The sequence below is a fragment of the Mycetomoellerius zeteki genome, unplaced genomic scaffold, assembly GCF_001594055.1.
Source record: "Mycetomoellerius zeteki isolate Tzet28-1 unplaced genomic scaffold, Tzet1.0 scaffold145, whole genome shotgun sequence".
Lineage (NCBI taxonomy): Eukaryota > Metazoa > Arthropoda > Insecta > Hymenoptera > Formicidae > Mycetomoellerius > Mycetomoellerius zeteki.
The window spans coordinates 832467-857761 of record NW_017256393.1 but is presented as its reverse complement, the minus strand read 5'-3'; the positions used below and the strand labels follow the sequence as shown (position 1 = coordinate 857761).

Here is a 25295-nt window from a genome sequence, read left to right as displayed (position 1 = left end):
CGTAAAATGATGAAACGGAGCCCCGTAAACCGGTCAGCGTTGTAAACAGCACGTACGCGGTGGCGCACACTTACGCGCCGTCCGTGATGGTCCGCCAGACGCTGGCGGCAGCCTCGCTCCGCCGGAAGTCTCCGAGATATACGTGGTAGCCGTCGTACTTGCCGCGCGTCGTATCTACGTACGACGTGTCTAATGACACCATCATTGCTAGGCTGTCGTTGATCGGCTTCATTTACACGTTCGCGTCCACCCGCCACCGCTTTGCCAGCGCCAGTCGTTGACGCGACTTCGTCACCCGGCGATTCGTGCGGTGAAATGTCTCCAGGGGCGGCATCCCACGGTCACCCATTCGTCATATCTCTCTCTCGCTCTCTCTGTCTGTCTTCCACCCCCTCTTCTCGCCACCCTCCCTCTCTCTCTCTCTCTCTCTCTCTCTCTCTCTGCTTTTCTCTTTTCCCCCTCTCCCCCTTCCCGCTCCTCTCGCCGCCGCTAGTAGAGGGTTGGCTCTATATACCTACCAAACACCCCGTCTATCTCATCGACGACTATAGCGTACTCGTTTCATTGTATCACGAAAACGCACCCTCTCGTCTCGATTTCCAGTGACGTTTGTCGCGTAACGCTCGCACGAAAACTCTACCCTTTCTTGATACACGTTGACACCTCGTCTTCTTCGCTGATCTCGATTTCCGTTTGTCTCCGGCGTGCCTTCGCGTATCCTCACGCCAGATTTTCCTTCGCGCACCACGGTACCTGGTATCTCTCTCCCACTTTCCGTCGCGTCTCAAACGCGCTCGTTTCTGGCGTCAGCGGAATCACCACCGACCGGTGTTACGACGATTGATTATCGGCGAGTCTGGGGGTGGCCGGGGGAATTGTGCAAGGGGGGAGGGCGGGTAGTGCGGGGTTGCGCGAGGGTGGCATCGCGAGATGGGTGGCATCATCGCGATTCATGGCTCTCGCGGCGATAGAGACAACCCTACCATCAGCCGGTTCTACAATTCTGGGAGCGCGTGGGGGGGACGCAGCGAATATCGCATTCTCTGTGGCCTTCCTCTTCTACGTGCCTCTGTGATTCTTCCTTTTCTGACCAATTGTCGCGGCGCTGCCGTCGACTACCGATCAACCTGGGTATCCTGCTGCCACTCGCCAGCAGTACGGCGTGTTAGCAAGATGGATCACTTGCGAGTGCGATGGCACTCTACTCGAAGAATTTTATCCTTTCTCGATATCAACGTTCCTATCGAGGGATCTTTGTACGTCTGATTTCATGTATGTGGTCACTGAACGATCGATGGTGACTTTTCGAATTTTGAATTTTTGCACTCACGTTGACTGATTACTCCTATTCTCAAATGAAATCAACAAGATCAGAGTCTCTGGAAAACACAGCATTCTCACGGTTTATTCACCAAGATTGAAATTGAAAACATCCAATCTGTTTTTCTAAATAGAGAATCAAGGGCTCTTTGTATCACTGATGCAGCAACAATAGACTGATGTGGATGTAAATGTGTAACGAGTTTTATGAGAATTTGAAAATGCGGTACTACCATCTTTGTGGATGCGTCGCTGATGGATTAGGAAGATGAGTCAGCTGGTCCTTCATGATGCTTCGCACTTGCGCGCAATGTAGAGAGTATAAGAGATAGAGAGGGAGAGGAAGAGAGAGAGAGAGAGTGTTGGGGGAAGAGAGAAGCACAGAGAGAAAAGACGCAAAGCGTGTTGCACGCGTCTTTGTATTTGCGCGGATACAGGGCGAGCGATCGCTCGAGTACTAATGTAAATTAGAAATCTGTTTAAGAGGTAATGATCAATACATAACTGGCGGCGGTGGCGGCGGCAGCGTCGGGGTAGCAGGCGCAGACGCTGTGTCGAGAGAATCATTCGATAAGTGTTATACGTGCTCTCTCAACTAGCGAAAGAGTGAAGAGTGCACGCGACGAAGGGTTCGGCCAAACATTCCGGGGTAGTCGAGACGTGCTACCCCCTACGATTCTCGCGCCGCAACTATCCTCACCCTCGGCACGACGCTTCCTTATCAGCAGACGCGCTGCGTTGGTACACGACTCGTGTCTTGCAGCTGTCAGCGCTATTCGGATATTATTATCGATCGTCAAGCAAAAGCATCAAGCACGTAGCGCTTACGCTTCATGGGATACGGCTGCATCGGCACACAATCGTAGGGTGGTTAGGAAGATTCTCGCAGAATTCTACTGAGTTTTCCGATGGATAATATCTGCAGGATAATCTTCAGAATATCCTTGTAACAGAGTATCACTCGATGATAGATAATGTCCAATTAATAATACAGTTATCCACTGATTCGTTCATCAACGTTTATCAAGCGTTCTTCTTATGGCTCAATAAATTGCAGATTATTTGGGTTGATATAATATAACTATTGTAATATATTTTTAGTTGTTTTTATAATGCACGATGATCCAATTATACTTGAAGTAAATGTTTTTTAATGAAGAAAATTGTGATTCATATATCATAGTAACTCTCGGTAAATCCATTCCATTTTTTGTATTCATATATATTCCAATACATATACGGAAGTATGTGTGATTATTTTTTTAGAATATTGTTTAACGTTGGATAAGAATAAAATTCATTTTTCCGTATAAATTTTTTTTATCATTCGATTTATCAACTCATAGACGACGAGTCATCGCGTATAGCTATTTTATTAGTGTGCGAATAAAAGACGACGTGTTATAAATTAATTATAACCTCGCTGCAGAGTAATTAATCAACGATGGTATTGCAAGCGCCGGTAGAGATAAAACTGTTCCAAGCGGCAAGTCGGCAAGTTCATTAATTGTCTTTGAAAGTTTATGCCGCATCGTTTCAAAGATTATGACACCTCTTTTTGCGGCATGTCTCTTTCTTTTTCTTTTTTTCTTGTACATCAAAGTTTTCTTGTACGTTTAGTCATCATGATAATTGATCGTTAGATCGTTAATATAAACTAGATCACTTGTAAGTCATTGCTTTAAATGTTTCAATATTTTTGCGATCAACAGCGATGCCGAAGTTGAGATAAACTTCGTGGTTAATCCCGCAAAGTTTATCGAGCCGAGTGGAAAGACAAAGGATATCGGGAAATAAAATGGGAATAATCGATGCTGGCTTTGTAGCTAGCTGTTCAGATGTCGCCAGCGATACGAAATTGAGAGTCATAACGAACCTGTGATTGTGATCCAGGGTGGAGTGATCCGCCTTCGGCGCTGATACCAACGCATGCGACGCTAGCGCGTGTGCGTGTGGACTCAGACCAGGATGCGGAGGCATAAGGCCCGTCGGTGAAAACCGGTAGAGATCACTGAAAAATCAAGGTACAGTTTAATCTCGAAAGTTATAAATAATAGTAAACAAGCACGGCGAAAACGATTTTTATCGATATTAAATATATTTTTTACTAACCTTGGTAAACTAGAACTTGTAATGGGTATCGTGGGATATGGACTTCGGAAACCCGCATTTGCCGGCGAGATGGGATACATGCTCGGTGTGTGCCTGTAAATATTTATTTAATTAAGTTTTTATCATTGCCAGATGTGTCTTCTCCGGGACGAGAGTTCCCGTAAAATATTTCCTCGAAATTTGAACGCTAGTGGGGAATTTTCTAGGAAATTGATTAATATATTTATATATTTGCTCGTTTCATAATAACATCGATCTTGCCATACCTGGTATGAAATTTTTGAATAAATTATATACGGGAATTGCTATTTGTAAAATTGTACGTAAATTAAATTTTAAAGTCTGGTAAATTATGTATTCAATGGAAAAAAATCAAAATGTTAAAAAATTTAATTTTTAGCAATTAAAAAAGAAAAGAACAAAATGAAAATAATTAATTGTAATTTAAGTATCTTTAAATTTGAATTATTTTCCTAATTAAACAACTGACCAATAATTGATAATAATTTTAATTATTCTTGTAAAAAATGTATACTTTTGTGATATCGCAAATACGATATTACAACTAATTCATTGAGTAAAGTATATTATAATGATATTTGTATAGCATCGCGCGACCAGCAATACAGTTAATTAATTATGATTAACAAACTGCTTCTCGTAAGAGTAATTAGTTTGTGTCTCCTGTTTGCATTTCCAAGTTGTCAAGAACACAGAGACCAGATCCATGCACTTCGCGTAATAAAAACGCTGCCGACCTTCTCATTATTGCAAGTGGCCTCCACTCACACTCTTCTCTTTTCAAGGATGGGCGCCACCCCTTTAAAACCGCGTGAGTTAGATTCTGGGCACGCTGTGATGTCGACGTCCAAACAGTTTTCCGCGCGCTAGATTGTCGATCGAATAAGGATATTGTGGGTCCTTCTAATTGAGAAGAAGAAACCTAATCATCCGTGGAAAATCGCAATTTGGGACGAATCGGGCGTAAAGCAAATAACGAGCAGGGGAAACGGCGGCTTCGAACGAAAACCTGTTCGTAAGGACTTGTCTCCTTGCGAAAAGAGGGTGACGTCTATGAGGACCACAAGGATAAGGCGAAGTTCCGTATCCGATGTAATAGACCGGAACTGAGGACGACTGACCAGCAGCCCACACTTATTCAATGTCCAGATTTGTTCAGAAAACTGAACCGGAATGTGAATACGTGTCTTATTTTAAAGGTAGATAATCTCATAATTGACATTGTAAGAAATATCGCAATAGAAACTGTTAATAAAAAGTCGGCTTTAAATATCGTGTAACTCCGACAATCGTTACTAACAAGAGGAAATTAACAAGATCAGTGGGCATATTTTGAACCACAGAAACTCTAACGACGTTTATCATGTAAATTCGCGCACTTTACATTGAAAGAGAATTTACTTTAAAACGAAAAATTTATTGAGAAGGTTCGTCATATAACGTTTTCCTTGTATTTTGCTGATACTTTTATGAATATTTAGTAGCCTTTGTGCACAATTCGTGATATACGATCTGCGTTGAGTGTCGGGATTTTAAATCACCAAGAATCGCTTCGGCGCGCGATCGAAATCCGATGCTCTCCATTACTTTTCATTTGCGTTACTGTGAAACACGAATCGATTATTTAATGCGTAATTAATATAAAACATAATATAATGTACATATACATATATGTATATGTAGGATGTATACACATGGGAATGTAAAACGATTCTTGTTCTATGGACGCGTGCGTTTACATCGCGAAATTGAATATCGCTCTCAACACACAGTTGAATATATGTTTGATTAAAATTGAAATAATATTACGTTATATTGTAATGCAACCAATCGTAGAATAACATGGATGTAATTGTATTGCATATTAAATTGAAGCTTTTATCAAACTATATATGTTTGATATAGGTATAAAAAAAATAAACAAATAATATTTGACGTAAAATTCTATTTTTAAATGATAATAAATATGTTTTTCTACTTACCAGGACGCAACTTGCGTCATTTCTGGACTAAGCATGGGGTATGGGTACTGGCCCGTTGAGAAGGGGTACATTGGTGCTCTCGTGAGACCTACAACAAAAAAATGCATCGATATACCATTTTTTTAAATTCAATATCAAATAACAATATCAATACAAACTTTTTCCATTTATCCCTACATATTTCTAATTATATATTTTGTTTTTTTTCCGTTCTGCTCTCTAAATTTCTTGGAATGAAATCTCACTCCAAAACAGTTAAGATACTGCCACTATTTAAAAAAATGAAAAATTTGCACTCTTGAATAAGAGTCGCAGATTTTCACTCTTTTCTTGAAATGAAATTTTACATTTTTAGAATGAGATTCAATCCAGTCAGTTTTTTTTCCTTTGGAATATATCTCACAAAAAAAGAAAAGAGAGAGAGAGAGAGAGAGAGAGAGAGAGAGAGAGAGAAGTGCAAATTTTTAACAGTAGCAGTATTTTAACTCTTTTGGAGTGAGATTTCACTTTGACTCTTAGAACTTTTTTTGTCACGTCCCTTTACTTTCATTCTTATATTTTCTATTTCTTTGATAATCAAGATTGAAGTTCTCGTGAATTAATGTGCGAACGTTAGAACATAAAATAAATCCGCCATTAATCATGGATGCATCTCATATACCCGTGATTAACGGTGTCATAACACGTTTAATCTATCATTAGCTGGCAGCGTGACCAATTTTACGGTCACTAAGTGATGATGTTCAATTTAATCGCGGTGAGATCACGAAAGACCGAACCGGTAATGAATGGATACACGGAAAATTCCTATATTTGGGCAATCGCGACAAACACAAGCGAATTTTATTGCAATGCGTTATTCTAATTTTTTAAATTTCTATTTTCTTATAAAAAAAAGTCTATGTATTTATATTCTACAATATTTATAAAAGATAAAAGTTTCATTTATCTTTTATTATCAAAAGTAAAATTAAATATGCGTGCGATTATTTCAAAGAGAATAATGATTTTTTTCACAATATTATAAATTACCTATTAATGTTATCATTATGGATGTTAAAAATTTTGAATATCACAAAACGCACACACCAATGAAAACTTCGATTCGCATGTTAATATATATGGAGTAAATTAAATAGTACTATCACACGATGGAATCAAAGAAATTGAACAAGAAAAGAAAACTATGCTTTTAATATCGCGTAGGTTTGTAATATAAACATACGAAGTGACGGAGGTCGAGCTTTCTCTCTTTCGTGCCAAGAGAACAAGCATTGATCAGCGTGCACGGCCGCACCCTCTGTAACTAGCACCCAACACGAAGTGGGAATGCACACGCCATTCGGGATCGTCGTCCAGAGAATAGTCGTTGTTGAAATTTAATGCCGTATAATTCATCCCAGACCGATGAACGATATCGATATCAATACCATTTTTGAATAATTGCGATCGATCAAGTCCACGTTACATAGATTATGAGATATACAGGGTGTCTCTGAAAGTGTGTGTCAAATGACTAATATGTTCAGACAAAAGTTTTATGACTTTGAGGGGAGCATAAGATGGTACCATTTGTTTGACTTTGGGTAGCGTTGTCAAGATGAGAACAAGGCTACTTTGAATTTTTTAAATGGAACTCCCCATTTTTTATTACACATTCTTGTAGTTTACCTCGCTGAACTTAATTATAGTGTTTTGGAAAGCTCTCGAGGTAAGAGAGTAACAAGAATATGTAATAAAAAATGGGGAGTTCCATTTAAAACATTCAAAGTGGCCTTGCTCTCACCTTGACAACGCTACTCAAGGTCAAACAAATGGTACCATTTTATGCTCCTCTCAAAGTCATAAAACTTTTGTCTGAACATATTAGTCATTTGACACACACTTTCAGAGATAATAGCTTGTAACACTTTACATGGGCCACCCTGTATAGAACAATCCGTCAAAAAGAACTATGCCAAGTTTAGGCCCTGGCTGAACAGCATTCAGACCTAGCTAGGATTGTAGAGCATCAAAAAAGGATTAAAAAGTTCCATATGCACAACTTTGTAAAATGAGTCCCTTGAGTGCTACAGCTGTTCAAAATTCGCTATTATAATCATGTATTGTGTACCATGTAGAACTGGTTTTGTTCGAGATTTCTCGAATCATCTAGTATCTGGAATATGTCAAATCTTGACGAAGACAACTGAAACCTTTTTTGGATCCCAAATGAATAGTTATAAGTGATATATATTAATCGACGAAGAAGGGAGAGACACTCAAAGTATGAAACAAAAGGTTTTAATTGCCTAATTGAAATATAGCACTCAGGAAACTTCTATAAAGTTAGGCTTATGGAATTTTTGATTCTCCTTTGATACCTTAAAATTTTAGGCATGTCTCAAAGTTGTTCATTCAGGGCCTAAATTCCTTTATAAAACTGGGCATAGTCCTTTGTTGAAAAAGCTTATCTGATTGTTTTCAAACAAAAAATTAATGCCCGTTTCTATTAATGTAAATTAACTTTAATCTCAGTTCAGTTTACTCTTCTGTTTCTTAGAGCTATAGAAAAAGATGAAGAGTAAATTGAACCCCGAGATTAAAGTTAAACTCTATTTGCCACCAGTCGTACGATGTACGTGTTTGAACATCGGTCGGGCAATGTTATATAAGCGGTTGATTCACAGCTATCTTGTGGAGTGTGAGGAAAACTCATAAGAAGTCTGTACCACAATTTTTTTACACTGAGGATGATCCGAATTGGACCCCAAACGTCTGTGAGGTTTTAATAAAACGATTATATATTTACGCACCTTTATCTGTGTTTGACTCTTACTGCCATTTTGTAAGATTTTGAGTATTACTTTATGTAAGAGTTCTTCAAAATAATTTAATTTATTTATAAAATTAATTTACATTAATAGAAACAGGCATAAATGATATTGCTAAATAATTCTATTTTTTTTAAAAATAAAATAGAAAATTTTTTAAAAATAAAATAACAATCTACAAATTTTTAATTACTTATACTTTGTAATAAATCGTTACTAATACTTTAATTATTTGAACTATTTTCCTGTTAAACATGAAACTTGCAATTTTGGCAAAAGTACACGTAATTTAAATCGAAGATAGCTAAGTTTACAGCACTCGGATAACAAATTGTAAAATTAGATGTACATAGCTATCACAGGTTGAATAACGGACAAGGTATATCGCTTTTACATTGGTATCTAATGTAACTAGTACGTGCCGCGGAACTGATCACGGCTTCAAGAGAGCTCGGGAAATGTTGGGCGCGGATATAAGTGGGGTGCCTTTGGCGAGGCGAAGTGTAATTGGCTTCATAAGGGTCGACGAGAAGCGCCCGGAATATCGGCAAGCCTGAAACCGCTTGACGAGGCCAATACGGCTCTCTCTCTTTCCTCTCTCTCTCTCTCTCTCTCTCTCTCTCTCTCTCTCTCTCTCTCCCCGCCATTCCCTTTTTTTCTTTCTATGTCATTCGGCGAGTATAGTATACGCGAACGGATTGGATGGACTCTCCAGTCTGTTTCCACCCCGTTCCTTTTTGCGTTTTGCGGGCGATCATGTCCCGAAGGCATATTCCCCGTGACAATCTGGCTCTTCTCTCTCATCCCTTCGCGCGTGCTGAAATCGGTCAACGCGTGGTTTTCTCCGGATAGGGCCACTCTCAATCCCCAACTCTATAATGACTGTCGACTGATCGACCGTAAAGAGATCGGACTTCCGTCTCCCGTTTGCGTTGAAATAACGAAGCGTGGCTACATTTCGCGAAAACAATTGTGATTTTGAATAATCGTCCGTATTCTATATTTTTGTCTATTGTCACTTGTGTATATAGGTTGATTCTTAAATAGCGAGAAATAGTTTCGTCACAAATATATATTTCTTTTTAAATAATCAGATTAGTCAAATGATTCTATTTCTCTTTTTTATTATCCTTTTTTGTAGTTGGATTTGTTATCTCTTTCGAGAAACCAATATATTAAGTTTTATTTTACGACCTTATTTGTAATACCGACAGAAAAAGATAAAACGATTCGACGACGTATGTAAAACTCGCGGATGCTGGAGCTTTTTTGTACAATGGAGCTACTTTCGATCTTCGCATAACGACGATTAGCCACTCGACTGTAACGAGACCGGGCTCCCACTCAGCCCCGGGCTTTTAATCTCATTTGAATAACGAAGCACACTCGAGCCCGTGAAAACAATGGCTGCCGAAACGAAATTTAATCCCACGTAAAAGTAATAATCCGATATTTTATCTTGCGCACACGAATTTATGTGTCGCGTGCAACACGATATATCCGTCTATGTTGCTTTACGTAGAAATCATGAAATAAATTATACATTATGTGTATATGCGAACACTCCAATTTTTATTATATTACAAGTTCTAGTTATTTACTTTTTTATTTCAACTACCTTCTTTTATGAAAAGATTTAAGAAAAGATTTAAAGTTTAATCGCACACTGAAAAAAAAGATTGACTGCTGCAGTAAATTAGATGGTAAAATATGGCATAGCATTTTTAATTGGCTGCAGCAGCTAATTTTTGATTGCGTTAGCCTATCCGCAATGTCAATATAGGATTTCGATATCTGTGATAATAATGCAGAATAAGAAGACAAAATGAAAAACTAAAATTTCTGGTATTCAACGAATTTCCAGACAAGCGATTGGGAACAGGTAGGATTAAAATCGTGCAAGCATGATTTAATTTCAGTTAATGATAAAAAGAGACTGAAGGTGAGTCTGTTCAACGCTGGTTAGATCGAAATGCATATTCGTTAGAGCACGAAAGCTCTATTCGTCTAATACAATGCCAGAGAGAGTACTGAAAATTGGGAGTATAAGTAAAAAAAAAAAGAGCGGAAAGAGAGAGTCGAAAATATAGGAGAAATAAAGAGGAAAGACAACGAAGGATCAAGAAGATGCGAATGAGAGAGCGAAGAAATGGGAGAATAGGGATGCCTCGTAATATCCTGACGAATCCGTGGATTCCGTCATGTGTGCTTAATCACTTTCCAGTTGACTCGGCAGTCTGCAACCCCATTATCGGCATCTCACCATCCGGAAAATTACTCTTTTATTCTCGAACAACTCAGGTTTCCGATGTTCCGTGTACCGCGATATTCTCTTTTCCTTTCTTTCTTTCTTCCATTTGCTCGCTTCACTCTTTTCCTGCTTCCATCCAAGTCGATTTTAACTCGGTCGGTGCTCGAGAACTCTTTTTTCCAATCGTTTCTCGTAGCTTCGCCCAATCCCGCGAGCGAGCGAATTCGTCTATATTTCGCTTTATTAAACCTTATCGTCGTGAATTCTATCCATCCGGCTTCGGGAAACCGGTAGTACAGGTTCAGAAACTGAATGAATGCAATGGAAATAAGAGTGGAAACGGCGAAGCGGTCTAAAAAGAAATAGCAAAAATTATCTCTTTTTTCTTTAAGAAATTTTATCTACTAATAAATATAATTACATAATTGTAACTGGCTCGTAGTCCTACTTTTATTTGTTGAAATATAATTACCTAATTTTTATTAATATTTTATTTACTTTATTTCTTTTAATTTTTAAAAGGTAGTAACACATCAATTATATAAAAATTTGACGAGGTTAATCCATAAAAAAAAAGAAATACGCAGTCACAATTTTTGCAAACAATTTTATGGAAATACATTGGAATATTATTGAGATAAGATATAGTGTATTAAAAGTTTTATCAAAACTATTTAGTTAAGTCAATCTTAATTAGAATTTAAAAATTGTTTTGTACAACAATATTATGAAATTAACATTGCATATCTTGGGAAATCTGTTTTTTTTTTTTATTTAATCGCCAGAATTTTTCTTTAAATGTATCGAGAACTTTAAAACTCGATACATTTTTGCGAAAGAAGCAGAGAACATAATTTATCAAAATCTTAAATGTGTAGTTATCATTGTTGTTCTTAAAGGTAAAAAAAAGAAAATAAAAGATTACGAAAGCTAAAAAATTGTAGCAGTCAGCAATGGAAATATCATCGACAACTGAGAACTTAATAAGAAGCTGGTAAAGTGCAGACGATGCAAAGCGGTACTTGCGATTATTTACCTTAAGACCGGTACATATCTAAATCTAAATCCTTTCTCATGATATTAATTTTGCTCGAAACAAATTAATGTTATTCGTAATATCATTGTTGATTAAATCATAATTGAATAATCAATCAAGCTTTTATCTGAGTTACTTTTATAAAACACGGTTTTAATTATTAACTTATTAAGGTTATTAGCGAACTTTACTCTGCATACTCCGATTGCAAAATACAGGATCGTTGTTAATTATAAATTGCCACCCTTAATTACAAACTGCGAGGAATAACACTTTTTCCAGCATTAGTGAAACAAAAGAACAGAATAAATCGAAATTAATCGAAAAAATTCAATAAAAAATTAGCAACAAATCGGTGTTCGTCACTTTTCAAAACTGGGAAATGCAAAGATTTGAACATAAAGAATCTATAGCGAAAAAGAAATGTGAGAAAACCTAAAACAATAAAAACAAGAAAAGGGCACAGACATCAGTATAATAATAAATATAAAAATAGATAAAGAAAGGAGAAAATAAGGAAAAGAAAATATGACGGAGGAAAGAGAAAGAGAGAAGCTAAGCGGATCAATGGCGAAGCCCTGTTGAAACGGAACGTCAGGATTGTTATTGGTGGCCGTGTCTCCACCCTTTTTACGTTTCATTCCCTCCTGTTTTTTTCATTTGCGTTACCACTTCCCTTTCTTTTTCCATCCATCTCTTTTGCTCGTTCTTTGCTATGGAGTTTTTAAATAAACACGCGCAACAGAGATTGAAAAGTAAAGCTAATTAAAAATATATGTACATCCATGCAAGCGAGAAAATAAATCATAGAATCACAAATCAAAAATAAAGGAAAGGAAGATGAAGAGGGAGAGGGGAGGCAGAAAAGGGGATAGAGAGTGGACAAGGAAAAGGTAGAGAACAAAGCAGATGAAGTGCGGAACATAGAGTGAACGGAAAAAAAGAAAAATTTTTTACCACGATATTCAACTGCTTAGTAGCGGGGGAGAGATTAGGCGAGTAGGTGGTGGGTTTGGAGAAGTATTAAAAGTGGGGAGATTGTCGTTTCGGAGCGGCAAAGAAAGGGACATGATGAGGTCGAGCCTCAGTTTACTTCGCGAAGAGTAGAGACGGAATGCTCTCTTGTTTGCAAGACAAAGAACCAGAGCCGCCGTGCATGCATAAACGCTATCATCTACATATTTCAGAATTTAGAGGGTAAAGAATATTTTACTTGTACTGTTTATAGACAAAATGATAAGAAAACCCTTGAAGTTTCTTGACAAAAAATATATTGAGAAAGAGTGAAGTGACGAAAACTATCCTAAGTTAGCAGAAGCAATGTTTGAGCTCTTTCAGCGATGACGCTACTTCGAAACTTTTCAAGGTTGCACCTAAGAGCTAAGTTGGCAATATATCAACAATAAAACCACGATAATTTGAAGTTGATAGAAGAGGAAAGCGTTCCAAGAATAGAATGAGAGTAGAATCTATCAAAACTGAATAGGCGGTTAGAAACTACCTTGACCCAGAGGAAAACTGCATGCTTGTTGATTAGCCTAATGATGAGTTCTCCCCTTTTCTCTCATACTTGACGCCAATTGTCTGCTATCTTCTTTCTCTCTCTTTCTCTTTCTTTGTCTCTCTCAGAGCTCTCTTTAGAGATTATTCCGTCCTCTTCACAACCTCCATTTAAATCTCGACATCACCGTGCCTCTTGACTTAATAAGAAATATTCCTTCAATTAGATATCGAAGTTATCATTGCAGATTTTTCAGCTCGACTCAATTCGAGAGCATCGAAAATACGCTCACGATTAGCTTAAGAGAGAATCAAACGCACTTGACAATAAAGACATTTCCATGTTGTACAACGTGCAATATCTGTATTTAAAGGTTTATAAACTTGATACCAGTGCTACGCCAATACGAACTGCTATACTCACTGCAGATTTATTTATATTACACGTAATTCGGTATTTCGTCTACCAAATCGCTATAACGAAGATTAACGTGTGTTAACGTGGTTGCAAACGGTTTGCGTAAAGGCCAGACACAAGCTGGACTCGCTTGAATCGGTTGTAACGGCCATGTTAATATTTGCGCAGCTCGATACAATAAAATTATATATAAAGCTCTCTCGACGGGGTGGAGCGTGTCGATTACGCGAGCGGGGACGAGAAGTATTCCATCAATTACAATTCAAGAGGAACGTCAATATTTGGCCGGACAATAGCGGATTAACTTCGTGAAAGAATTGTTGATTCAACCGACACGTATTGGGGATATCGAGACTATGAGCGCATTGTCAGTAGTTGAAAATTCATGTTGAAAGAGTGAAGTGAGATTTTATATTATTAACGGCTGTATATTTGTGATCAAGATATATTGCGAAACGATATGTAAACGCAATTGATGTATATCGTTTAAAAGTATATAAATTTGTAATCTTTGTCTATCAATGTCAATACAAAATTACTTCCGTGAAAGTGATACTTCACGTATTTTATGGCATTATAACATAATGATTATAACATAACAAGTTTTATAAATTCTTATTTGGTTTTAACGAATCAATATTAATGACAAAAATAAATCATTTCGGGATAGTTAAATGTTCCAGTAACACAGTATGTATCAATGATTCAGTTTGTTAATTCATAGCCCTCGTATGTATGTACACATGCATGATTACATACATTCAAGTCAGAGTTGGCAAACGTAATGTTTTTTTCAAAACAAAACATTGTGTTTTTTAAACAGGTTTTAATATTTTGAGCATGTTTTAAACAGTATTAAAGAAAAACATGCCTGAAACACGTTTAAAATATTGATTAAACATATTTTGAATATGTTTTAACATGATTTTTATCAACCCTGATTCAAATAAAGTAAAATTAAGTAAACTTAATCTTATTTTTAAAAATGTAAGGGATTTAAGAGAGAATGATTTTCACTTCATCTTTAACTAAGACTAAATGTGATTTCTCTATTCCCAAATTTTATTAAATTTTTAAAATATAACAAACGTACCGAGTTTATTTTCAGCAAGGACCAAATATATCAAATATAATTTATTAACTGTTAACGAGAAGGTACGCTTTTTTTAAATTTGCAATCGTATTTCAATTACGTATGATATGAAAATTACAACGTATCATGAAAATTTTGATTATCAAACAGATTAAGTTGCAACAATTTTTGCAAAACCATTCAACTTAATTCGAACAGAAGCTATTATTAGTAAAGTCAAAAAGTTAACCCATGAAGATTTTTCTAGCAAGAGAACGTTTTTAGGGCTATGTGAATGCCTGCTAGGGTAACTGTCCCAATTACTGTGCTGGTTACTAATAGATTTGTCCTTATTAGTATGCCTTTGTTTTTAAATAAGCCATAAAGAAAACTAGTATAAATAAATAAGAAAAAGTGTTTGTTTTAAGTTAAATTATTAATGTATACAATAGCAAAGATAGTATTCACTTTTTAACTTAAAGTTTCTATAATAAATATTTTTCGAAAGATACATATCATAGTTTAGAAAAATTTATGTGAGTCCAGTAACACAGCAAGATTTTAAACTTGCCCCTATTAGTGTGTCCTGTATTGGAGCATTGTGTCATGAGTGTACATTAAAATTTCAAGTATAATTAATAATGATCAAGTATAAAAAAATGATTAAGTATAAAAAATAATGATTAATGCAATTCTAACTTAAACAATTAACTTACAACTATTATCTGATTTAGTAATTTAGTATGTCAAAATGAGTCAAATGTAAATAAGCACAGAAATTGGGGACACATTAATAAAGTCATTGCCCCTTGGAGAAGCACACTAATAGATATTATCACCTTTAAGATTAAAAAAATATGATAAAAAAATAGTTGAAAAACCGATATTGATTCAAGTAGATTTTAAGTAGATTTCAAGTATAATTTAAAAATTAAAAAGCTACAAAATTTAATAATTAATTCGGCAAGGAGTAAGTTGGCTTAAAAGCACACTAATAGAGACAGTTGTCCTAATAAGTAGCTGATAGCGAAAAGTACTTACCAGCCGCGGCGGCCGCCTTACCCGCGTCCAATGCGCCGTAGGGCGGTATACCCATATGGGCGGGAGGTGGTTGCGTCAGGTGGTCTCCATTCGGACAGAAAAAGGGTAACCCGCTTGGATGCGTCCCCGCCAGGCCCATCTTGCTCGCCTATAAAATAACAAAATTTAATATATAACCATCATATTGTTTTACTTGACAATACGTCAATACAGTATGCGCCAAAAAAAAATGCGACTCTTACTAACACTTCAGTTGTCAGTTTAGTTAAATAAAGTGAGTGGACAGGGACAAATTTGTTTATAACACAAATATTTTGTCCTTCTACCAAATATTTATTCGATATGATTTCCTTTAATTGCAATCACTGCGTTACTGTGTCACACTCAGCAAACATAATAGTGATTAAAAGAGAGTCGCATTTTTTTTGGCGCATACTGTATTGACAGACGTAATCGACAGATTGCGAGTTCAAATCCTGCATTCCATACGTATACGGAAAAATTTGGTAATCTGACTTAACGGAAGTCGCAGAGAAACTCTTTAGATCTAGAGGGCTCTTTGACTAGGTTTAGACATATAAGGACTAATATGATCCTATACTCTCCTCCATACATACTAATACTAATACTAATCTGTAATTTCATTGCACGTCCAAGAGAAGATATTTAGAGTTGCAATATATATTTCAATATATATACTGCAATATATACTTCAATACAAAAGTAGATTAAATATCAATATTACATTACATGATGATTCTACAATGAGTCGGTAGTTTGTAATCGGTGAGTCAGAAGCGAGTCTGAAGGATAGTCTACGAGATCGTGATTGGTCGAAATCGATGAATCAGTAGAGTTGGTCAGCATTGAGCTTCTAAGACTATTGACTAATTGTAGAATCAACATGAAACGTAAAAATTAAGATAGGTTATCTAAAATCTTTAATTTCTTTATATTTATTATGTTAGATATTAATAAAACATTACGTCCACAGTAGTGTGTGTGTGTAAATATAAATAAAATAATAAGATCCATATCTGGGTGTTGCTGCGAACATCATTAGCTCTTATCATTATGCCAATACAAATTGTCTTATCTTTATCTGTTTACGGTACTTGTTTTATCACGCACGCGTGATACAGTGTACATAATGCGTTTGAATGAAAATCGCACGAGTGCGTTCAGGCGGTAACATCAACGACGTAAAAGGTGCAAGGATACCGTTAAGGATTTACAGTTCACTTTCGTACGGAAGAAACACGATATCCAATTCGATTCGCTCCAAAAGGGAGCTTATTGAAGAGTGCTTATCGAGGACCAGCTCGAGCGTTAATTTGCAAAGATCGTGTACAGGATTGCGAAGGGAGGAATATACTTCTCGAGGGTTCGTTTAATCTTTCCGTCCGTTCGCCTCGACGCAACGTCGGCGACGTATCGTCAAAATCGAGTGCCCTCCTTGAGGATAGTAGCGTAACCCACCCACCACTTGTTCAACCTCCTTTACCCTCTGGTCGCTTTTTGTCAAGTGACAGTCGATGAAATTGGCTCAATCTGCTCGTAAACTCGCAAGATCGCGCACGATTCCCTGCTCTTTGTCATCTCTTTTCATTCTCCTTCTTCCGTTTCTCTTTTCCGCGGCCGATCGATATAAAGGCTCTCGAGAGGTTGTCTCTTATCAGCCGCGGTGCTTACCATAAGTGTGGCGGTATCGCGCATCGATCTGACCGCCAGTAGAAGTCCTGGATCGAGAGGTTCTCTTTCCATCCAAAGTAGTACTCTTGAAAGAAGTCCAACAGCCTCCTCAGCGGTAGGCTCATCCTCGCCGTAATCTTCTTCAATGCCGTCATTCCCATCTTCTTCCTCGTCTCCATTGCGCTCCGACCATCTATCCGTCTCTACCTCGATTTTGACTCGGCAATGTTGTTCCTCGTCCGGTTCTTTTTTTTTAACAAGACGCGCCAGGGCACTCTCTTCGTCAAGAATCCAACTGCCGAGTTCGTCATCGGTGACCTCCAGTCCGATCTCCCTGGCGAGACTCTGCAGTTCGACAAGTAGCATTCTATCCTCCTCTTGATCCATCGGGTGGATTCTAGGCGGCAATATGGCGCCATTGCATCCCGCCAGCGGATGGTCCTCACGATCGCGTGGTAACGTCCAGCTGCGAGCGAATGTATCCGATCGAACACTGAGCCATGCGCGATGAAGATCCGCGAATGCTTCCTTTAGTGTAAATTTTTTTAAATATGCGTCCAATCGGTGATCACCTTCTTCCTCGGGCAAGCCCAAAATCGAGGGAAATTTATCGCAGTAAATGCCACAGCGTGCTCTCGATAATATACCGGTAGCCAGACGCACTCGCAATTCTCGGACCACCAATCGCGTTTCCATGCAATCCTTGGGTACAACAAACAGCCGTACAAGACCGTCCGCGGCGACGCAGTCACCTTCTGGTGGCAAGTAATCGGCACTTTCGGCTACCAGCACGGCTCCATCAGGATGCATCGCCATCGCTGTGACAGCAAATTCACGATGGAACCACCATAGGAATAGATCGGAAGTTAAGGAACCCCTGCCACCGCCGGCGTATACCACTGGTTGGCTCAGCATGTTGACCTTGCGTAGACAACGTGGTCGCCAGTGGCGGCCGGCAACCAACAATCGTGTCCGATGGTGGCCCTCGTGATCCGCCGCCCCCACCACCCACACCCGCTCGCTGCTCCGCGTCGCGTCGTGACCTCCGACGGTGCCGCCACGCCGTTTACCCGGCAGATCCCGCCAATCCAAGTAGCAAACGTGGGCGAGGTAGATTCGACTACGGTCGTAATTCTCCAGGGCACTTCTCAGTCTTTCAAGCGCGGACGAAGAGGACGAGACGTGCGCAACACCATGATCGCCACCGTGGCTGCGCGGCGTCGTTGCCGTCCGGCAAGACGTGGAGGACGTGGACACGGGGGAGGGGAATGGCGACGAGGAAGACACAGTGGTCGAAGAGGAGGTCGATACCGACGTCGTCGTCTCCGTCGTTCCATGAGTCGTCTCACCATTGTCTCGTCTTGTCTCTGCAGCGTTTTGCCTCCGCTTCCCAATCCCGTCGTCGCTGTGATCGGGAGTGCTTCTTTGCTGTTCGTTTCTAACCGCTGGCTTGATCACTAGCGGATCGCTCGTGACCGACGAGGTGGAGGAGCGCGCTGGTGACGAGGTGCTTGACGGTGGGGAGCTCGAACGGCGCGAGGACGCGCAAGAAGACGGCGAGGAAAGCGCCGGCGGCGACGACAACGATGTCGAGGAGCATGAGGTGCTAGCGGTGGCTTTCTCGGTATCTCTCGCTGATCGATGCTTCCTCCCCGCGGCGTGTCTCTCCCGTCGTCGTTGCCTTTCCGGATAACGATGCACCGAGGGGGTACAATTTTCACGGGCTGGCTCGGAGCTGCTCTCCAGGGACTGGCGCATGCGCCCGGTCCACTGCGATCGACCCTCGTTGCACGCCGTTGTTACCGCGGGCTTGTCCATTCTCGTTGTCGCGACTACCATTCCGCTTGACGTCACCGTCGACGTTGTCGCCGTCAATGTTGCCGTTGTCATCGTCATTGTTGTGGTCACCTCCGTCAATGTTGTTGTCGACGTCGCCATTGCCATAGTTGTTCCCTCGGTTTCTAGAAAACCCAAAGCGACGTGCTGAGCGCGCACTTGGCGCCCCTTGGTGGCCACTTTGCTGACACGCGCACACTTGCCGCCGCGAGACGGCATCGCACGATCCAAACGCATTCGCGGTCGCCTCGAAATCACACGAATACATACGCGTTTTATGAGCGTTGAAACGAAAACCGACTCGTCGTTGTATCGCGTATCCGGATCATCCGACGGACGTGGTGAACGGCGAACTCGCGGCTGACCTCTGGGAACCCGCGCTGCTCATCGTGCGAGAGCGAGAGCGCGCGATCCGCTCATCTACGGCGCGCCGCGCCGACATCGCCTACAACCGAGCGATGACTGAGCGAGCGGCCGCGACGCGACCGTCAAAGGCCGGAGCGGGAACTAGAAGGCTTTGATGTACCGCCGCCCCGGCGCGCACAAAGCGAAAGCGGCCCCGACTCGTTGGTTGGCACGGCATGCGGGGGAGGGGACGAGGCGGCGGGGAAGCGAGGGAAGTCGAAGCGAGATAACAGGAACGCGCGGCCGAGTACGAGTGGTGGTGGTGGCGACGGTGGCGGAAACGAGACAGAGGGGGCACAACGAGATGAGAGACACGTACAGTCGTCTCTTCATTTGAGCGTCCACGCGTATCTGCTTGCTTGCTTGCTTGCTTGCTTGCTTTGCCTCGTAAGAGACTCGCCACGTTCGCGTCTCACCGATGCGATAGTTCGAGACTGTATCGCATGCCAACGGCGATAAGATAAGCAAATTGTTCGTCTCCGATACCAACTGATATCCGTCAAACGCACAAATTTCTGTAAGAGTACAGTGTATAGTTGAAGCACGACGCGTTTTAATAATCTTGCGGATGTGACCTCCATGTCTTTATCTGTAGCATTTAAAAATTCACTCACAATATTTTTCTTTTTCAACTCACATCTATAAGTGCTTTCCATTTAATAACACAAGTGGGCAGTCGATCTATCTTTCTTACTCACTGAATATCAAGAAAGATAGAATGATATTTGTGTCGATTTGTGTCACCAAATGGAAAGCATTCTACGTTGAGCTACGATTAAAGATTGTAGAAACAACGATGTAATGTCTGCTAATGTTACAATTGGTGAGTCTGGAGAAATATACAGTCGCGACCGTGACAATTAGCGAGCACATACTAAATGTCCCAGTATAAATCCGAGAAGCCATATGTACATCAACGACAACCAGCTGCTGAAGATCTTGGGAGCGCGAGATCTGAATACGGGCCAAAGTCAACTAAATATACCGATCCATTTGGCCGCATAATGGCGCCCGACGTGTTTGGAGAACGCTTCTGCCAGCTCGCGCGAAACAAGTTAGTCCACAAAGAGACGCAGATTTGTTTCTGCGCTCCAGAGTTAAAAGCGCGGCCTTTTCACTGGTGTTTGTTCAGGCTGTTTATCGCGTGCGCTAAACGTAGATCGTTGACATCCGATCCCATGGCACTGTAATCAGAACGATCCCAATCGGAAAAACAACGCTTCCGGTGAATTATACTCGCGATTAATCAAACTCGTTTCCCGTCTACCAACCCAAGTGACTAATTTTATACAGACAAAGCGAAAATAAACTTTGTATCTTGAATGCTTATACGCGTTCAGGTAATGCATAGTATTGTTAACATGTGTAGAATTATCCATTGGCATTCGTTTCATTAACATCAATTACAACTTAAAAATATATAATCAATATTCGTTTGTCAAAATAAATAAAGTAAAAAATATTATGATAAAAATTTCACAAAATTCGAATATTTCTCAGTTAAAAATTGTCGGAAAGAGAGAGAAAAAGAGTGAGAGTGAGTGAGTGAGAGAGAGAGAGAGAGATTGATTGATTGATTGATTGAGCGTTTATTGCTGCTCTAGGGCAAGCCCTCTAAGAGCATACAGAGATAGAATACAATTGTAGAAGGAATGTAGAGTAATAAGAGAGAGAGAGAGAGAGAGAGAGAGAGAATGAATCAATTATTTATTTTACGCTCTGAGACAATGACTTCAAGGCATAATATATACATAATAAAATTGTTTAAATTTTTTTTTAATTCATAATAAAATTGTAATATAGCTTGATGATTAGATGCAGCAAAAACAGTTTAGAGCAAGTAAAACAAAAAAGTAAATGAATAAGAGAGTACCAAAGATTAAAAGTTGATATATAATACATAGTTGATATACATAGAATTGTGACAAAAGAATAACATAGAAATGTTGTAACAAGAGTAGAGAAAAAGTAAAAAATCTTGATACACAATAAGTAATTATAAAATACTGAGTTAAAAAATGTCGGACAGAGAGAGAGAGAGATACACAGAGAAAGATAGAGCGTTTACTATCGCGCGCGCGCGCGTTCTAGGACTCTGCTTCTTAAGAACAAACAAATTAAAGTAATATAGAGAACAAAGAAAATTTACAAAAATTAAAAAAAATTACAAAGAAAAACAAAATGAAAATAATGTATGCATAGACAAACACAATGAATTTTACGAATATAAAATAAAATAAAAAATAAAATACAAAGTATAAGTATAGGTATCGTAAATGAGTGATACATAACAAGTATAATAGCTAAGTTTTAGAGAGAGAGATAGATAGAGAGAGAGAAAAGGGGGAGGACAAGGGCGAGAGAAAATATGAGAGGAAAGAGAGAAAGAGAGCGAGGCGCAACGCTGATTGTGAGATTAATATTACAAATCGGATTTAGCCTTGGGCGCTGGTCGCGCGCATGATTATCGGCGTGTCGGCATTTCATAAACGCGTCCACATCAAACGCAGCGGGTCGGTCGATCGCGATAATATTTGTCACGTAGTTGCGGTACGTGGCAGCAGGCAGGCGTGTGCACCGCGCGGCTGTACGGTAATCGATCGGCTATGCTAGCAGCCAGGTAGGTAGGTAGGTAGGTACTATGCGTGATTACTCTCTCAGGTACGTCGCGCGCTATCTACACGCCCCCGGACTTTTAGGCGCACGCGAATAAGCAACAACACGGTTTGATCCGTTTACTTGTCGCGTTATTGCAATTTGCGATTTCCAGAGGAATATCGGAGTCAAAATGACGTATGATCATCTACATTCCGAAATTAATTGAAATACATAATGTACTACGTCAATTTTCGCGAAATCGATACATATTGGTAACTATATAAATATAAATAATTATAACCTCTTTGATCTCTTTAGAATCTACTTTTGAGTATAGATTTTAATTGTGAAATCTAAATTGTTGATGGAACTTTTTTTGTATTTTTTTTCACAGTTGTCATTACCGGTACGATCAATCATTTTATTTGCTTCAACCGTTGATAAAGCGAGGAAGCTTAAAAGCTCGAATTTACACAAAGGACACATATTCGTTTACTTAATGTTTTACAACTACTATGCTTTTTTATTGCGATTGTATCAGAGAGAGTTTGATGGTTCGACAATCTCGCGTATCAATTACCGCTTTATTCTCGAAAAATATCGAGATACGTACGAAAATACTAGAGAAATCTATAATATACGTAACGTATACTACAATATTTTCGTGCATTTTTATATCCGATACTTTTCGAGAACATGGCCTCAGAATGGAAACCAATCGCGCTCCAAAGACATAGTTAATACATGCCAACTTTTCGCATATTCGGTAAATATTGGCCTACATTTATATGAATAATTATGTCATGTAATGTGAGTGTGTAATATTTGCTAATATTGGCGTACATTAGCCATGTTGTCTAGAGTCGCCTTTACTCACAATACGAGAAAAACGAGTCTATCTTCGTGTACATGTAGCTTTTAATTGGATTATCTGTTTCGAAGCACCACCGTTACCGATAAAACGCATTTCCATGTAACGCCAGCAACCCAGACGGAACATATTTTAATGATAGCCATATAGCGAGAGACCACTACGTAAGACATACCTATTTATCAAATCTTTTTCTTGCGGCATCCTTTGTGACCGCAACCGAAAACGCAAATTCGTTTCTCTACACTATTTTATTTCTAAAACTTAGACCATGTTCGGATATACATTGCCAATACTGAAAATCTAGAGTATACGTGACATAAACTATAGATGTTTAGTACTGGTAATATATTTGAACACGGCCTTAATTAATCAATCATTTCCGTATAATCGAATCATCGTGTGCAAAAAAATAATTTAAAATTATATATATATATAATTTAAAAAACTAGAAAATAAATAGAATTTATACGAACTTTGAAAGCAAAAGCTCATTTGTATAAAATTTATATGACATCAAAGGTTCTAGATGTTTCTAAATTGTCTATAATATTCAACGCATATTTTCATTCATTAATTAAGTAATCATATAACATGTTGCGGAAAATAATACGCTTATCATATTATGTCCAATTCACTGTGAATGGTTACAAAAGATGCATTGATGTTTATTACTAGAGCACTGATCGCGAATCAACCGTTTGTCTCTTCTCTTCTCTTCTCTTCTCCGAAGCCTTCGTCAAAATCCGCGCAATGAAAACTGATACCTTGCGACTGCCGAGAACCGGATACCGGCAGGATCCGACGCGAAACGCGGGTATTATCGATCGCGACTCTCTCGCAGGACGAGCTGCGCGGATATAATCGAATTACCTGGCGAATTTGCGAGGAGGGCGGCCGGAGACCGATTCCAAGTTTCGGATGTTCTCTCTCTCGGTTGCAAGAGCCAAATCGTCAAGAGCAGCCCTCTCATTTCTCTTCCACGTCCATGGAGAGAGAAAGCAAGATTTTACCATCGATTTAACCCCCTTCGACCTGCTACCCTTCTCTCCCTCTTTCGTATGCAACAACACGGCTATACGAGTCCTCCACGCGGAAGATCGAATCAGACCCATCTCTTCTTCCTGCCTTTAGTACAGCGACAATTCGATTCACCTATAGTCACGAAAAAGTGTCAGACAAGAGCGGAACTCTCCCTCTCGATCGTAGAGTCGCGTAACATCGTAACGAATTCAACTCGTCAGTATAAGAGCCCTCCTAAAAGAGGGTCGGTGTTGGATTCGTGTCGAAAAGCGACGCAATACCTATTTGGCCAAGAACGATTCTCCTGTTTCTGACTATTGTATCTTGTCACGATTTATAAAAATCTGTGTATTTTCTAAGATGATTGCATATCGAATCGATGCTATCACTGCAGTATTGTTAAATATCGTTTGTAAAATCAATAGTACAATATGCACTTAACAATCAACAATTCTTTATACTCCTCATTGGAGGAAACACAATTTAAACTATTTATAAATTGCAATTTTATCCAACTCTTTTCCATTTCTTCTTTTTTACAATCATCATTTGAATTGACTTAGCGTGTTAAGGTGTGCACATTCCCTCGCTCGCGCGTGGCACAAAATTATGCATGAATTATTCGAGATACATTAATCCGGTTGGTTTCCAGAGGAGCCGTTGCCACCGCTGCACTGTTTCTTCTTGTTTCTTTTATACCTATACCAACGCATTCCCTTTCCTCACTTCGTCCTTTCTCGCAGACTTCAGTCGAGACGAGGTCGAAACCAGGGTAGAAGGGTGAAGACTGACGAGGGTTGGACCGAGGCGAAGCAGCGACCTCGGTAAGAGAGGGACGAGTTGCAGGGGAGTATTGGGATGGTGGAGGAAGGTTAGAAGGGGTAGAGGAGAGGGAAGACAAGGATGAGGAATAACGGCGGAAAGAAGAGGGCGGAGAACGTTGTGGAGGAGAAGGAACGAGGAGAGGGGACGCGGTGAATGGAGCCGCGGCACACGGAGGCGGTGGTGGCCAACCCCAAGCTGAGGTTGCCGGGGCAACGCGGGAGGCGTAGGCGCTCTGGGGACAGGGAGGAAGGGTTTCCCTCGCTCGTTCGACCAGGGCTGCTATGAGGGTCGCGGGAACGACGAGAGGTTGGATTCTGACGCGGAGGTGCTACGACATTGGGGGGTGGCGATACCGCCAAGCGATGGTAGGGTTCGCTGCGGGAATGAGAGAGTTTCGGCTTCGGCACCAACGACCGACGAGTGACGAGCGACAATCGACGACCGACGACCGACGACCGCCGACCGACGTCCAAGTACGA

The 25295-nt window shown here is 39.8% G+C and overlaps 1 protein-coding gene across 4 annotated transcripts in view; it reads right to left on the bottom strand.

The window, feature by feature from the left end:
* LOC108732052 (protein pangolin, isoforms A/H/I/S) overlaps window positions 1-25295 on the bottom strand; it is a 193674-nt gene that overhangs the window by 13656 nt on the left and 154723 nt on the right. For 3 of the 4 annotated variants that reach the window (XM_018462669.1, XM_018462670.1, XM_018462671.1), the window contains exons 1-5: window positions 17259-19348; window positions 15567-15714; window positions 5436-5523; window positions 3433-3525; window positions 3197-3331 (exon numbers count right to left, since the gene is read on the bottom strand). In XM_018462669.1, the coding sequence (XP_018318171.1) occupies window positions 3197-3331; window positions 3433-3525; window positions 5436-5523; window positions 15567-15714; window positions 17259-19331 (2537 nt within the window). In that variant the 5' untranslated portion in view covers window positions 19332-19348. Of the gene's footprint in view, window positions 1-3196; window positions 3332-3432; window positions 3526-5435; window positions 5524-15566; window positions 15715-17258; window positions 19349-25295 lie in introns of those variants that run through there. The other variant, XM_018462672.1, reaches the window with a different exon arrangement.